The 14,850-nt window shown below is 39.5% G+C and overlaps 1 protein-coding gene across 3 annotated transcripts in view; it reads right to left on the reverse strand.

Annotated features, from left to right (window-relative positions):
* Positions 1-6,558: 6,558 nt before the first annotated feature.
* The window catches only part of ssbp4 (single stranded DNA binding protein 4), an 81,552-nt gene continuing 73,260 nt past the window's right edge, over positions 6,559-14,850 (reverse strand). For 2 of the 3 annotated variants that reach the window (XM_034293772.1, XM_034293773.1), the window contains 9 exons: positions 14,466-14,530; positions 14,192-14,237; positions 14,047-14,082; positions 11,221-11,275; positions 9,189-9,259; positions 9,004-9,082; positions 8,482-8,510; positions 8,240-8,341; positions 6,559-7,715 (listed from right to left, as the gene is read on the reverse strand). In XM_034293772.1, coding sequence (XP_034149663.1) covers positions 7,554-7,715; positions 8,240-8,341; positions 8,482-8,510; positions 9,004-9,082; positions 9,189-9,259; positions 11,221-11,275; positions 14,047-14,082; positions 14,192-14,237; positions 14,466-14,530 — 645 coding nt within the window. In that variant the 3' untranslated portion in view covers positions 6,559-7,553. Of the gene's footprint in view, positions 7,716-7,819; positions 7,944-8,239; positions 8,342-8,481; positions 8,511-9,003; positions 9,083-9,188; positions 9,260-11,220; positions 11,276-14,046; positions 14,083-14,191; positions 14,238-14,465; positions 14,531-14,850 lie in introns of those variants that run through there. The other variant, XM_010871708.4, reaches the window with a different exon arrangement.

Raw genomic sequence — 14,850 nt, forward strand, 5'->3', positions numbered from 1 at the left:
CCTCAGGAGGAAGCCCAGTGTTAAGCTTTCATTGATTTTGCCCAATCAGAATACAGAAGGTGGTTTGTGGGCTGGGCTTAACCGGAGTCCGACAACTGGCTAATTCAAATGGTGATTGCTATCTGGGATGTTTTGTTTGGCGCGTCCCGATGTGCGCATGCGTTTAAATTGCCCAATCAGAATTTGGTAGATTAGCTCTATTTTTATCAGTTTTTTTTGTATCATGTCAGACATGACTGCTGAAACGGATCCTGACAGAAAATGTGTTAAAACGAATTAAATGCATCTAATTTTTAAGGTAAACTAGTCTAAATAAATAGATGTTGAATTTCATGAAGTTAAATTAAGAGTGTATTTCAATACATATTATAGACCAGGGTTTCTCAAGCCTGCTCCTGGGCGCACCCCTGCTCTGTCACACCTGATTCAAATGATTCAAACTCATTATCAAGTCCTTCATAAGCTACATCAGGTATGATAGGGCAAGGATAGATCTAAAGCAGGCCAGCCCAGGAGCAGGGTTTTAAGAAACACTGCAAAGACCCATTTGAAATGGACGTCACCCAAGTTTGGTGGTGGCAGAAAATTGCGGGACCAAGTGTAAGGAAACGGGCAAGGTCTTCGGACTAACGGAAAAAAATGTCTCGTTGGGCTGTTGGATATCAAAATAGGAATGCAAAAAAGATTGGCGTTCATTTTTATAGGATACCGTTCGAAGCCAACATTTGAAGCTATATGCAGACGTTTATGGTTGCGAGCCATAAACAGACTGGACGGATGAAATCATCCGGAATGCCCGTCTCTACAGTGCTCATTTCATATCCGGCAACGTTTTGTCCTCTGTTTATCACACATAGGCAAAATCAGTGATGTAGTTATAATAATAACGATACATTAGTAAATGCAGCAACCACAAAGCTGGCTTTCTCAGTAGGCTATTTCACAATGGTGAACAACTTTGACTAACGTTAGCAACATTAGCTAGCGTGTAAGCAGAATTAACATGCAAACAAACCTAATTGCTCATACTTAGACAGCTTAGTTTACATCACTCTATTTATGCAAATATTTAAATAAGGAATGGGATGTACAGTAATATATCTGTGAGATGACATTTACTTTACAAAATAATTGGAGAAGGCGTGCGTACGATCTATATTCCTATGTTGTAAAGAGGTTACTGTCACTTTATGCCACCAGTTCGGCTCCGCCCACAAAATACGTCATCGTTGTTTACTAACACAAAAATACAGCATTTATCTCGATTCCAACCATGTGACACTAATTATGATTCTACTTTAGACATCAAACTGAATATTTAGCCATCAATTTAAACCAACTTTAATCTAAACTAACTCCACCGGTAAACTTGATAAACCGTTGAATTATCTGTCAAACTCTGTAAAGCTGAATTCTGTCTAGTGTCGATGTCCTTTTCCCCACTCCAGCCGACGCTTGGCATCGCGCATGTTGATGTGACGCTTGCGGACAAATGCTCGGCCATGGAAAACTATTTTGTGAAGTTCCCAACGCACAGTTCTTGTGCTGTTGTTGCTTCCAATTATAGTTTGGAGTTCTCTGGTGAGTGATGCAACAGATGATAGTCTTTTTCGTGATATGTGCTTCAGCACTCTGTGAGTTCGACCACTTTGTGGCTGGGCTGTTGTTCCTTAATTGATGCAGGGTGTCAAACTAAGACAAAAGGTCTCAATCACAGTGGAGCCCTGTTGTATCTCATAATTGTGCTCAAAACTTTGCATTCTCTTGGCTGATTGGTATTATATGTACCATTTGTAAAGAAAACCTGAGTGAGCAGGCAAAACACGTCTTTTATTTCATATGGGATTCACATTCAACTGTAGGACATAGAATGGCACAATCATAAAACAAAACATAGCAACAAAGAAAGTCTGAATACCTTAGTTCTTAATACTGTGTAGTGCCCCCTTTAGCATCAATGAGAGCATGCAGTCTTTTGTAATGGTTGTCTTTGAGGCCCCGAATTCTTGAAGGTGGTATAGCAGCCCATTCGTCTTGGCAAAATGCCTCCAGGTCATGCAAAGTCTATGGTCGTCTCGCATGAAGCGCAAGTTTGAGATCTCCCCAGAGTGGCTTGATGATATTAAGGTCAGGAGACTGTGAGGGCCACTCCAGAACCTTCACCTTTTTCTGCTGTAACCACTGGAGGGTCAATTTGGCCTTGTGCTTAGGGTCATTGTGCTTAGGGTCAAGTCCAGCGGCATCTTGTGGCCATGTCACTCCAAATTAAAGTGCCAGAAGCTGTGAGGTGTGTCAAGGTGTTCTCAGGCATATTATAACCAGGCTTTTTTGTGGCATTGGTGCTGTAAAGGCTTATTTCTGGCAACTCAACCATGCAGCTTATTTTTGTTCAAGCTCCTTGAAACAACCTCACCATCTTTTTCCAGGGCAGCCTATATTTCTCCTGAGGTTACCTGTGGGTTATTCTTTTTATCCTGAACAATTCTTCTGGCAGTTTTGGGTGAAATCTTTCTTGATATCTTGGCTTGGTATCAAGAGATCTCTGAATTGTCCACTTCTTAATAAGTGATTGAACAAGTGATTGAACAGTACTGACTGGCCTTTGCAAGGCTTTGGATATCTTTTTATATCCCTTTCCATATTTTTTGTTCCATTACCTTGTTACGCAGGTCTTTTGACAGTTATGTTCTGCTCCCCATGGCTCAATATCTAGCCTGAGAACTAACAAACTCATTGGCTATTTATGCACAGACATTCAATGTAATTTAAAAAGCCTCAGGTGTGGAAAATTTACCTTTTAATTGCCATTTTCACATGTGTGTCACCTTGTGTGTCTGTACCAAGGCCAAACATTTAAGGGTATGTAAACTTTTGATCATGGCCATTTGGGTGATTTCTGTTATCATTATGATTTAGAAAGGAGTCAACCAACTATGTGATAAAAAAATGGCTTCATATGATCACTATCCTTAAAATAAATACATTTTTCTGCATGATCAGTCATTTTCATAATCAATGCCAAAATGTCACGATTTCTGCCAGAGGCGTCACTAGTATCATAATACATTCGGGGCATACCCCAAATTTGCAGTAATTTACTTAATAGTGAACTTGTACATTTTCTGCCCTTTTTTATATTTGCACGTCTGGTTTGATGCTTAGTGCATTTCGCTGGACTGTACTTTTACTGTTCAATGATAAAGTTGAATCTAATCATCGAATTTCTCCAACATATTGAATCATTTGGCAAATCCAGTAAATACTGCCTGTCAAAAGCATTCACCCCCCATGGACTTCTCCACATTTTGTGTTACTTGAAAATATAATGGATTTGATTAGGAGTTTTTGCAAAAAAAACATCCATGACAGAGAAAAGTAAAATCTGCACATTTTTCTATATTTATTACAAATATAAAACTGAAAATAGTTGGATAAGTGAATGGATAAGTATTCACCCACTTTAAACAATATTTGGAAGATGCACCTAATTGGCAGCAATTCCAGACATATTTGGATATGTCTTTATCGGCTTTGCACATCTGGACAGACATTTTTCCCCATTCTTCTTTGCAAAATTGCTCAAGGACTTTTGGTGAAGAGCAATTTTCAACTCGTTCCACATATTTTCAATTGGCCAGAGGTATGGGCTTTGACTGAACCACTCAAGAACGTTCACAGACCTTTACAGAAACCACTCCAGCATTGTCTGTTTTTCGTGCTGAAAGATGAATCTTCACCTGAGTCTTGAGTTCCTGTGTGATTTCGATCAGGTTATCTTCAAGGACCTCTGTATTTTGCTCTGTTCTTCCTTCCATCTTGACCAGTCTTCCAGTCCCTGCCACTGAGGCGTCCCCATAGCATGATGCTGCCATAAGAATGCTTTAAGCTAGGGATGGAGTTACCAGGATTTTGTGATGTACCACATAGCATTAAGGCCACTAAGCTCTATTAGTTTGTCAGAATCTTGAATTGTTATAATCTACCACTGAATTGGATCTTTTAAAGAACACTTTTCTGGATTTGCATTGTGTTCTTTTGTTTTCATTGTCGTTTTTGTTAGGAATTGTACTAACCAACTTTGGCACCTCCCAGAGACAGGAGTATTTAACCTAAAATGTTGTGAAACACTGTAATTGAACACATGGATTTTATTCAACAAATTTTATAAAATGTGGAAAAGTGAATACATTTAAGGCACTGTACTTATGTAGAGTATCTTATGTATTCCATATGAGTAGGCAACTGTTCTTCAAACTTCAATAAAACCAACTTATCACCAAGTTTTTTTAAACCAGAATTATATTAATGTACAATACAGTAAATTACGGTCTCAAAGGCTTTTAGATAATGTTTTAGCAAATAGTTATATTATGTAGTTATATACTACAGATCAAAGATGTACAGAACGAAAGACTCAAACAACAGGAAAAAATCAAATTACATTTATTACTGATGCAGTTGTTTCTTTTTTTATAAGCAAATTATCTGTTTTTCTTTCAGTCTAAAGAAACTTTACAATATAAAGAAACATACAAATGACACCTTTATTACCTACACAAGACAGCTAAGTCCCTAAGACAAGATCTGAACTATCCTACCATGAAATACAAAGCAAACCCATGAGACAGACTGCTTCATATAGAATACTGCCATGTCGCCAGAAAGGACAATTAACGGTACAGGATAATCTTTATATCCCCTCCCTTTGACCCCCCCCCCCAACACCCCCACCCCCCAACCCAATGTTACAGTATTATACATCACAATAGAAGTACAGAGATGGCCAACAATTGGTATACACAGAGGACTGAGAGAGGATCAGTGAGCATCAATCTATACAGCGCTATATCATCAGGAGTGAATAGCAAGGACACAGTTTTCCCCATAAGTATTACCTTTGATCTATTCTTTAATTTAAAATGAGGTTCTCTAAGTATTTTTTCCTTTTTAAAGTTTTATTCTTAAATTGATAAAAATCCTTCATATTAAAAACTGTAATGTGTGCTCACATGTTTAATGAGACGACGGCCTTTGAGTAGCCAATAACCATTCTTAGAAACCCTTTGAGATCATTTGTATTGGCAATGGGACAAGGACAGAGTAAGGACGCTGCAGTGGCCAGAATAAACTGTATCAATGACATCAAAGAACCCCTTCACGTCCTCTCTCTGTCCGTAGAAAATAACAACATGAAGCCTCAAACCAGCTTACGGATGGCAATTTGTTTTCACATTTTACACAAGTATCCCAACCAGAAATAAAAGTGTTTAGGGGTGCAGTTAACTGCCTGGTCAAGTCGATTTAGATAAATATTAAATTTTTACCACAATTTGTTCTGGCCAACTTAAAATCAAATGTCAAGCACATCGTCTCTATAATATGAAAACATGGACAGTTCATTTATAATTTACTTTAAGCTGTATTCATTGGTAGTGACTCTGACATATAAAAACATGTCAATGATATCAAAATGCATTATACAGTATTTACAAAAAGGAAATTAAAGGAAAAAAGGGCTCAAGAGTGTGAGGATGGGGCTGTAGGGGGTGGGTGTGGGACAGAGGACTTTGTGCCAACGCTAGAGCAAGATAATCCCCATGACAACCTACCCAGAAGATGGCCCTGTTTAGCTCCGAATTGGTTTAGCTCTGAATCCAAGCTACTCCATACTGGATCCACCAATACTATAGTGGTCACTGGCAAAAGACCAATAACAGACATACCAAGCCAGAATGATTTTAAATAAGAATGAAATATGCCGCTTATTAAAATACTTTTTTTTTAAATAATGAAAACATATCTAGTGTAACTATTGAGAGATGCACAACAACGGTCTGCTACAGAGTCTAACACCAAGGATTTATAACCGATTCATATTAATGTTTCAGGAACAGCCTTGGGTCAAGTCCATCCTTAGGTGTGCAGATTCCATGGGCTTTTTTTTTTTTTTTTTTTTTTTTTTACAGTTTCTTGAATACACTTCATAGAAATTAAAACAATCAAACAAATAAAAAAAAAAAAATACAATAAGAATTTACCTCATAATTCAATCCACCAGGTAGAACTCCTTTCTCAAAGTAGGTATTCGAGAAAGAGCAGGTAGACTAAAAGCTACTCTCTGTTCATGATAGGAGAGTCAGTTAAGCCCCGACCGTGCCGTCACACCTGTCATTTCACACTCCCATCACCAGTGGTGCTACGGCCACCAATACCCAGGGTCTAGCAGCCCATGGACAGCCCAAGACCCATGGAGGGGACTGGTGGATGGGAGCTCTGTGGAGGTCATCCCTCTCTGATCCATGGTTACACGTGAGAGGGGTCAGACACCGGATCATAAGGATCTGTGAAGTCGACCCAAATAGGAAGGAACCGGGTATTTTATACACCAATGACTATGACATGGAAGCCAGTAGCACTTTACCTGGATGACATGATGAGCAAAGAAACATGGAGCCTGGAGTTTGTTTGCAGGGTAACAGTGAAATGGACGCAGGATGAGGACGATCCACGTTCAGGATTCACGTACAAGTTGTGTATCAAAACAACAAATAAACACCATACAAGCTAAATAGGTTTTATTTACAGGCAAAAGCAAATCCGTAGAGGAGCAAAGAGGATCTGTAAAACCAATTCTGTCTAAACGAGAAGGAAATAGGTAGCCAGACAGAATAAATGTTTGATGTCACCTGAACCAAAAGTAGACATATGAGCAATTTCCATATTACATTCGAGCAGCTCATCTTTGCACTGTAAAGCAACAAGCCTGAAGAAACACTCGGACAGACTGAAGTTACATTTTGGGAGGGGTGTGTGTGTGTGTTTGTGACAAACCATGTAGAAGATTGACGGACTGATGAGTACCAAATTGTTTCAGAGATGGCCTCAATTTCCACGTTCACAAGTTTTGAGGAACTCCAGTGCTAACATGGATGGGAGTCTTAAGAAGGATTGTTCTTAGACAATAGTGATTTCTAACAGGTGAACAGCAATCCTTGTATTCCTATCGCACTCTGCTTGAATTTTAACATTTTGGTGCCATGGAGTTTGGGTAGTGAAGACATTGGCTACAAAAACAAAAGAGAGGTATGCGTAGGGGGTTGAGACAAACAAAAAAAACGAGAAACATCAAATACCTAAATTCATGTAAACAGAAGTGTCATTGTGCATTTTTTGAGTGTGTGCTTATTCTGTTGTTGATGCTGTTGAGTTACAATGTGCCCTTAACAGGAAATCATAACTACATAATTATAACAATATCAATTATGAAAATTATAACAATAATATTATTAATAAAATACAAACATCATGAAAACCATTCTTGCCATAATATATCACCAGATCCGCTTTCCATTTTAACAAAAGGACACAGGAGTTGAATGAGGGTGAGCGTTTAAACGCTCACTCAACTGCTGCATGCAAAAACAACATTTCAAGAAAATAATAAAATGGTAGAGTAGAGTGGATCCACCAGCATTGATGCAGAGAGGTCTGTTGTTGAGGGGACTCCTGCAGATGGACAGAAAGACAGACACACAGACAGAGTCCCCCCACTCTCACTGTCCTGGGCCTGTGAGGAAGCCAGGCAGGCAGGGAGAGTCACTGAGCTGGCACTTCCTGTGGATCAGAGACTGTTTCCTGCCCTGAACCCCCACTTTGCCCACACTGGGATGGGCGGCCTTGATGGGAGTCCTGCGCTCCAGTGACATCTCGGAAGGCTGCGAAACACAGCGCGCCATAGAAATAGAATGAATTTCATTTCATTCAGTCATTCTACTTCTACGCAGCACGCCATCCGGGGTGGGGGGGGGGGGGGGGGGGGGGGGGGGGGGGTGGGGCAAAGGTCAACGGAAGATGCAGTGGGTGGGAAGGGGAGAGAGATAAAAAAAAAAAAAGAAATAAAATAAAAAAAGAAATCACACACTCATCGTCATGTTGGGTGAATACTGCAAAGAGAGAAGAAGGGAAGGGGGGGGGAAATTGATGAGCCAATGCTCCAATGCTATATTACACTGTTCATATAATGCTATACAATACACCTCCACGTGCTGTTTGCTTTAAGAGACAGGTAAGACTTATGGATATTGTCTGCATTTCGACAAATAAAAGTAAGGTAAAGCGTGAAGGGAAAGTGTTTCGGAATTCAGCAGTGAGATGAAAATGTATTCACAGAAGCAAACTGCCTGATGGTTGCCGGTAAGGAGAGAGAAGGAAAGAGAACATATGTGGTGCTAGTACTCACACTTTCACTTTGGAATGGGTTTAAAAAGTTGCCTGCCATCTCCCCATCGTCCCTCGGAGTGCCTGGGGGATTGTTCATGCCTGCCATGTTGTTAGGGGAATTCTACACAAAGAGGGAAAGAAACACGGGAATATTTAGCCAGGCAGGCCTACCCACTCTCATCAGCTATTTTCAGTGAGTAGCTATGGGTGTACATTGAAAATAACTGAAGTCTGAAGAAATTCAATATTTAATGGTCTCACCTTTGGCAACCCATCCATGTCACCAGAGCCTGAAGAAAAGAGAAGAGATTGACATAGGAGAAAAGCTCATGATTATAAAGCTTTGATCAACTGTTCCTTTTGACTGGAATCACAGCACTTAACAATGGGTTATGTGTTTAATTAGTCCATTTGTTTCAGATACAGATGATACCAAACTTAATTGATCATGTCACCTGTCTACAGAATCAATTACATCTGCTCACTTGCTGCCCATATAATCTGCTTTCAGTTCAATCAATACTATGAAGGAGTGGCTGGTCAGTCTACCGCCTAGTACACAAGCATGTACAGACCCACTAGCCCAGTTTTAAAACTCACAGAACTCCAAAACCGAATAAAACATTTGGACCACATCACCACCAGTTTGAAATGACTACCTAATAATATGACATATTCAGGAATGTTAAGTCATCACATAGGTCATCACAATTCAACAGATCTACATCCTGGCAGATGAGAATTTTACAATTACTGATCAGCTTGTATATGCAGGAAACTCACCTAGCGAACCGTTCATATGGTGTGGCTCCATACTTCCCATTCCACCCATTGGGCCATCAGGGCCCGGCCCCATCGGGAACTAATACATGAAAGATTAAGCACAGAACTAATATTAGAATTGACTATATAATTAAATTGAATAATCAATTGCATGTGCTCCATTGAAAAAACAGGAGGCTGCTTACGTTAGGTCTGTTTCCACCAGGGCCGATAGGATTCATCATCGTGTAGATGTTTTCACTGGAATTTGTGGAGTCTGGGGAGAGGGAAACATCAGCCATTTCAAAAAGATCATGTACATTTGAGCAGAATAACACAGTTTAGTTTATTAAGTTTAGTATGGCCTTGTTCACCCTTGAAATAACAAAATGAAGCACCAAACATCACCATGCTCCATAACTAAAAATGCTTGTTAAAATTCAACTTGCTACATGGATGGTGAAAGGCTAATGTCTTATAGTTTTTATATCTTGTGTTTTCATGAACCTAGGGTTACATTCTTATTACTCCTGAGCCAGAGGAAAGTAAACAGGACAAGCACATGATGCTAGTCTCCTTGTGTCTCCACCCTGAATACAATATGAGAAGAGGTGACCTTGAGCCGACATTGCAGTGTGGTGAGAGTAGGAGATAGATGGAGATCCAAAGGAATGAAGGGAGAGAGAGGACAAGAGCAAGTGAGAGAGCAAAAGAGAAAAGGAAGGAGAGCAAGAGAGTGTTAAAGAGAGGGAGCGAGAGAGCAATTGAGAGGGGGGGTGATAGAGAATTTGGGAAACAGAAAAACAAGACAGAAGAGTGAATGTGTGGCCCTAGCTGCAGGTTGTGCAGTCGTGACTGTGTGTGTGGGGTGGGTGGATGGGGGGTGCTTCTCAACAACTGCAGCGGAGACATGTTTTCCTGCTTTAAGTGTGAGAAGCGCTGAGCACAGGTTGCCCAGGCAACACATTACAATAGAGGGGTATGTATATAAATAATGAAGAGAAGAATAAAAAAATAAACATTTCCCCATCCTAATGACTACAGGACATTCACTGGACGTTGGTCCTGAGTGGTTTGTTCTATATCTGTGCTGTTCTCAACAGAAACATCAGACTTATGCTGGGGGAGGGGGGGGGCAGAATGATCCAGATTCTGCAATTCCACTTATTTTATTGTGATCCAGGATCAGAATCCATTATTTGTTATTTAGATAGGTATCTATATTGCCCTCTACTGTGGGAGTTGTTACAATATTTTGTATAAACAGTGTTTCCCCTAAAACTAGGACAGAAAACGTGGCTGGAATCGCGGAATTTGGTAATAAAAATGGAATTGACTGTAAAACGTGGAATGTTGAAGAATTTTCCATAATTTAGATGAAATTGATGACAACTTAAAGTCACAATTCCATGTGAAGGACAAGGGAAAGCACTGTGTTAGCCACAGCATTGCTTTTCCAATGACCATTACTAGTGCAGGCGCATCAGCAGATTCATGATGAGAGTTTATTCCGGACTTTGTGGCTGTGTGCGCCAAGTCTGACATCCCCTTAGAAAAGCTTAGAAAGCTACAGCTGTTTCTACTGAAGCCCTGCATACAGGGAAAAGCATTGCCCAAAAATGAGAGCAGCCTCATTCAAACTCACTTACCCCCATGTTCGAACAACATATGAACAGCCTATTATTATACTGTTTATATAGCCTACATTTACATTCTGCAATCCCAAACGATGAGCTATCGTGGTGAAATATAGCGATGTATAATGTCAGCAGCTGTCTGCCTCTCCATCTAGCCAACTATCCCTGTATCTATGTTGTGTTTACACAAAAAAAAATATAAAAAAGTTGTGCAATGCTGTGTTGTACCATTACAAATTGACTGTCATATCACATTCAATGCTTGAAATTTTATTCATTCGCATTATTAGACACATTCTGATGATTAAATAAGTGTAAATCATAAAACACAGAATTCTTTTTTTTTTTTTTACTATAATTCTAAATTAATAATTTAAGCAATTTTTCAGCAATTTCCATGGGTTCAATAAGAATATTTTTGCCATTAGTTATGTTATTAGACAGAGGGAAGTAAATAAATAACTGATTTTTTTTTTTTTTACAAACATTCCTTTAGCGTAAAAAGTATCATAAAAGTGTAATCAGTGTGATTGTGCCCACATAATGTCAAACACTAGAAACAAACAACTTCAATATATTAATGTGATCATGTGTGACATACCTCCTGGGCTAGGCATGATAGGAGTTCCGGGAGGGCCTCCACCCCCTGGAGGACCCTAAAAGGAATAAGAGAATATGAAACTGATTAGAATAAGTACATTTCACAATACACATATTGTTTTCATATACAGATACTTCCCTTAGAGTGACATGGTGTAGAGAGAGTTTTGAATGGGCATTGTGATATCTGTAAATGTACCACCACTGTTCAAAAGTTTGGAGTCACTTAGAAATGTCCTTGTTTTTGAAAGATAAGCACATTTTGTCCATTAAAACAACATCAAATTGATCAGAAATACAGTGTAGACATTGTTAATGTTGCAAATGCCTACTGTAGCTGGAAACGGTAGATATTTTACAGAATATCTACATAGGGTGTACAGAAGCCCATTTCCACCAATCATCATTCCTGTGTTTCAATGGCATGTTTGCTAATCCAAGTTGATCATTTTAAAAGGCTAATTGATCATTACAAAACCTTTTTGCAATTATGTTAGCACAGCTGAAAACATTTGTGATGATTAAAGAAGCAATAAAACTGGCCTTATTAAGACTAGTTGAGTATCTGGAGCATCAGCAATTGTGGGTTCAATTACAGGCTCAAAATGGCCAGAAACAAATAACTTTCTTCTGAAAGTAGACAAATGATTCTTGTTCTGAGAAATGAAAGCTATTCCAATGCGAGAAATTGCCAAGAAACTGAAGATCTCTAACAACATTGGGCATTACTCCCCTCACAGAACAGCACAACCTGGTTCTTATCAGAATAGAAAGAGGAATAGTAGGCCCTAGTGCGCAACTGAGCAAGAGGACAAATTAGTGTCTAGTTAAAGAAACAGGTCTTCAACAGCTTAATTAAATAGTACCCGCAAAATATCAGTCTCAACATCAACAGTGAAGAGGCAACTACGGGATGCTGGCCTTCTAGGCAGAGTTGCAAAGAAAAACCCAAATCTAGATTTGCTCACAAAGAAGAACATTCGTCCGACACAAACCAAATGAAAAGATGCTGGAGGAGTGCTTGACGCCATAAATCAAGCATTGGTGGAGGCAATGTGATGGTCTGTGTTGCTTTGGTGGTGGTAAAGTGGGAGAATTGTACAGGGTAAAGAGGATCTTGAATTAGGACAGCTATCACTTTATTATGCAACACCATGCTATCAAAGTCTTTATTATTGTCAAATGCACAAAATAACTCGTTCTGAGCAGTGAAATTCTTATGATACCCTATGGCACTTGATTGGTGCCAGTGTCCTCCTACAACAGGACAATTGCCCAAAGTACAGCTCCAAACTATGCAAGAACTATTTAGGGAAGAAGCAATAAGCTGGTATTCTGTCTATAAGAAAGTGTCCAGCACAGTCACTGGATCTCAACCCTGTTGAGCTGTTGTGGCAGCAGCTTGACTATACTGTAAGTAAGAAGTGCCCATCAAGATAATCCAAATTGTGGGAGGTGCTTCAGGAAGCATGGGGTGAAATATCTTCAGATTACCTCAACAAATTGACAACTAGAATGCCAAAAGTCTGCAAGCTGTAATTGCTGCTAATGGAGGATTCCATATGACAAAAGCAAATTTTGAAGGACACAATTATTATTTTTAATAACCTTGTCAATGACTATATTTCCTATTCATTTTGCTATATTTCCTATTCAAACTCATGTATGCTTTCATGGAAAACAAGGACATTTCTAAGTGAACCCAAACTTTTGAATGGTAATGTATATCTGCATTTATAGTGGAATTAAAATATTTTTGCATTCAGTAATTATGTTGGGAGCAAACAAAACTGCAATCTAAACTGCACACTTTCTATTGGTCAACAGAAATAGGACTGGCTTCTGTTGTCGTATGGAATAGCTGCACTTTTACTCTCTTCCGTGCTTGCCACTAAGAGACGCCGAGTCATTGCTTCCTCAAGCACATCGATGAACAATGGCTGACGGGGCCAGCAAAATCCCTTTTATATCCTTACTGATAAAATTCAAGACGTGAACATTGTAGGGCATCTATATTGCAGTGAAATGTTTTTAAAAATCTAAATACAGTTCTTTGAAATTGGTAAACCAAAAATGTAAGTAGTTTTGTGAGTGGGAAGGGTGGAATTAGGGAAAGAGGTATAGTTATATATAGACAATCAGTGGATATTCAGTTTGTCTCATCAATTTCTATTATTTGGAGTGCTTGGCTGTTGTTGCAGTTCCCTTAGCTTGTACAGAATGCTCCTTAAGGTTCACATGATAGTATTTGCGACAGTTATTTTACCTCTATCTCAGAAGGACAGATTTTCAACTTGTCAGGTTACCTGACAAGTTGCTGTACATTCACATTCAAATTCCTCAGTCTAATTTCAGACCTTGACTTCACATTCACAACAGTAAGTACATTTAGCCACCATTTTATAAACTTTGTTTTTTATGTTTTTATTTAAATAGCAATGTTTGATTAAATGGAAACATTACATTCTAATTTTTTTTTTCAAGTTTAGAAGACACCTTTAACTGTTTAAGTAATTTCCAATTTCTTAAAACCTACATAAAAAATTTGGCAAAATACATGGATCAGCGGCTTGTTTATAGCTGACTCGGGCTGGCACATTATTGTATACCCTTAATTGCATGTAATAAATGTTGAAATCAGGAGTGCGGTACTCAATTAATTGTCCAAACTGTCTCTCTGTTGAAGGTTGTGGGGCCAAAAACACCTTTCCAGAAATGCTGGAATGTTCCCGGGGAGAGGCCAGGGAACAGTCCAGATCTGAATACTAAGCATGTCAACCACGGCTTTCTGCTGAAACACAAATCAAAGTATAGGCTTCAGACTTACCACATAGTTGCCAGGAGATGAGGAGGAATAAGCTATCTACCGAGAGAGAACAGAAAGGGGGGACAGTCAGTAAACGGTTGACTTTCACAGCAAAGAAACCCCTCTAAAAAAGACCAGACATAGAAGGCAAGTCAGCAGAACTTACTGAGTTTGCGTTGGGGTTGGGCCATGGACCTCGACCTCCAGGACCCCTGAGACAGACAGAGTGGAGGACGTTGAGTGAGAGGCTCACTGAGGAGCAAATGAAAGCTTGTCTACGGCAAACTGATGCTTGTCGAAAAACAAAATTAACACCAGATCAGCGATCGTCAAATAATGATCATACCAGTGATATTAACAGTAATTCTATTGGATATAATTAACATCCTACTAAGTAGACTGAGGTGATGAAATGCTTTTTGGGGAATGAATGCACTCACATGTTCATTCCTGGCATTCCGGGCCCCATGGAGTTGGGAGGAGGCCTCATTCCACCACCATAGTTCTACACAGGGAACACAGGGAGTCACATTCTCCTCTCTCGTGCCTCATCCAGGTGCTGTGTTTTGAACTACCCAATCCCGATAAGCAACGTATGTGTAGAATGATAACAGGGGCAGAAGTGTGTGTACATGGCGTGCCCTGTCGACCTGGTGGCTACTGAGGTGAGACAGGTGAACTCGCAAAACATTTCACATGTCAGATGAGTCTGGTTTGATGTTAGTGTTTTCCTGCATGATGAATGGGCTAGATATTGTATTTGGGGGAAGGGCCAGAGGGAGGTGTGGATTGTGTAACTGGGCTACTCATTCGATTACATGCAGC

The sequence above is a fragment of the Esox lucius genome, chromosome 8 (genome assembly GCF_011004845.1).
Source record: "Esox lucius isolate fEsoLuc1 chromosome 8, fEsoLuc1.pri, whole genome shotgun sequence".
Classification (NCBI taxonomy): domain Eukaryota; kingdom Metazoa; phylum Chordata; class Actinopteri; order Esociformes; family Esocidae; genus Esox; species Esox lucius.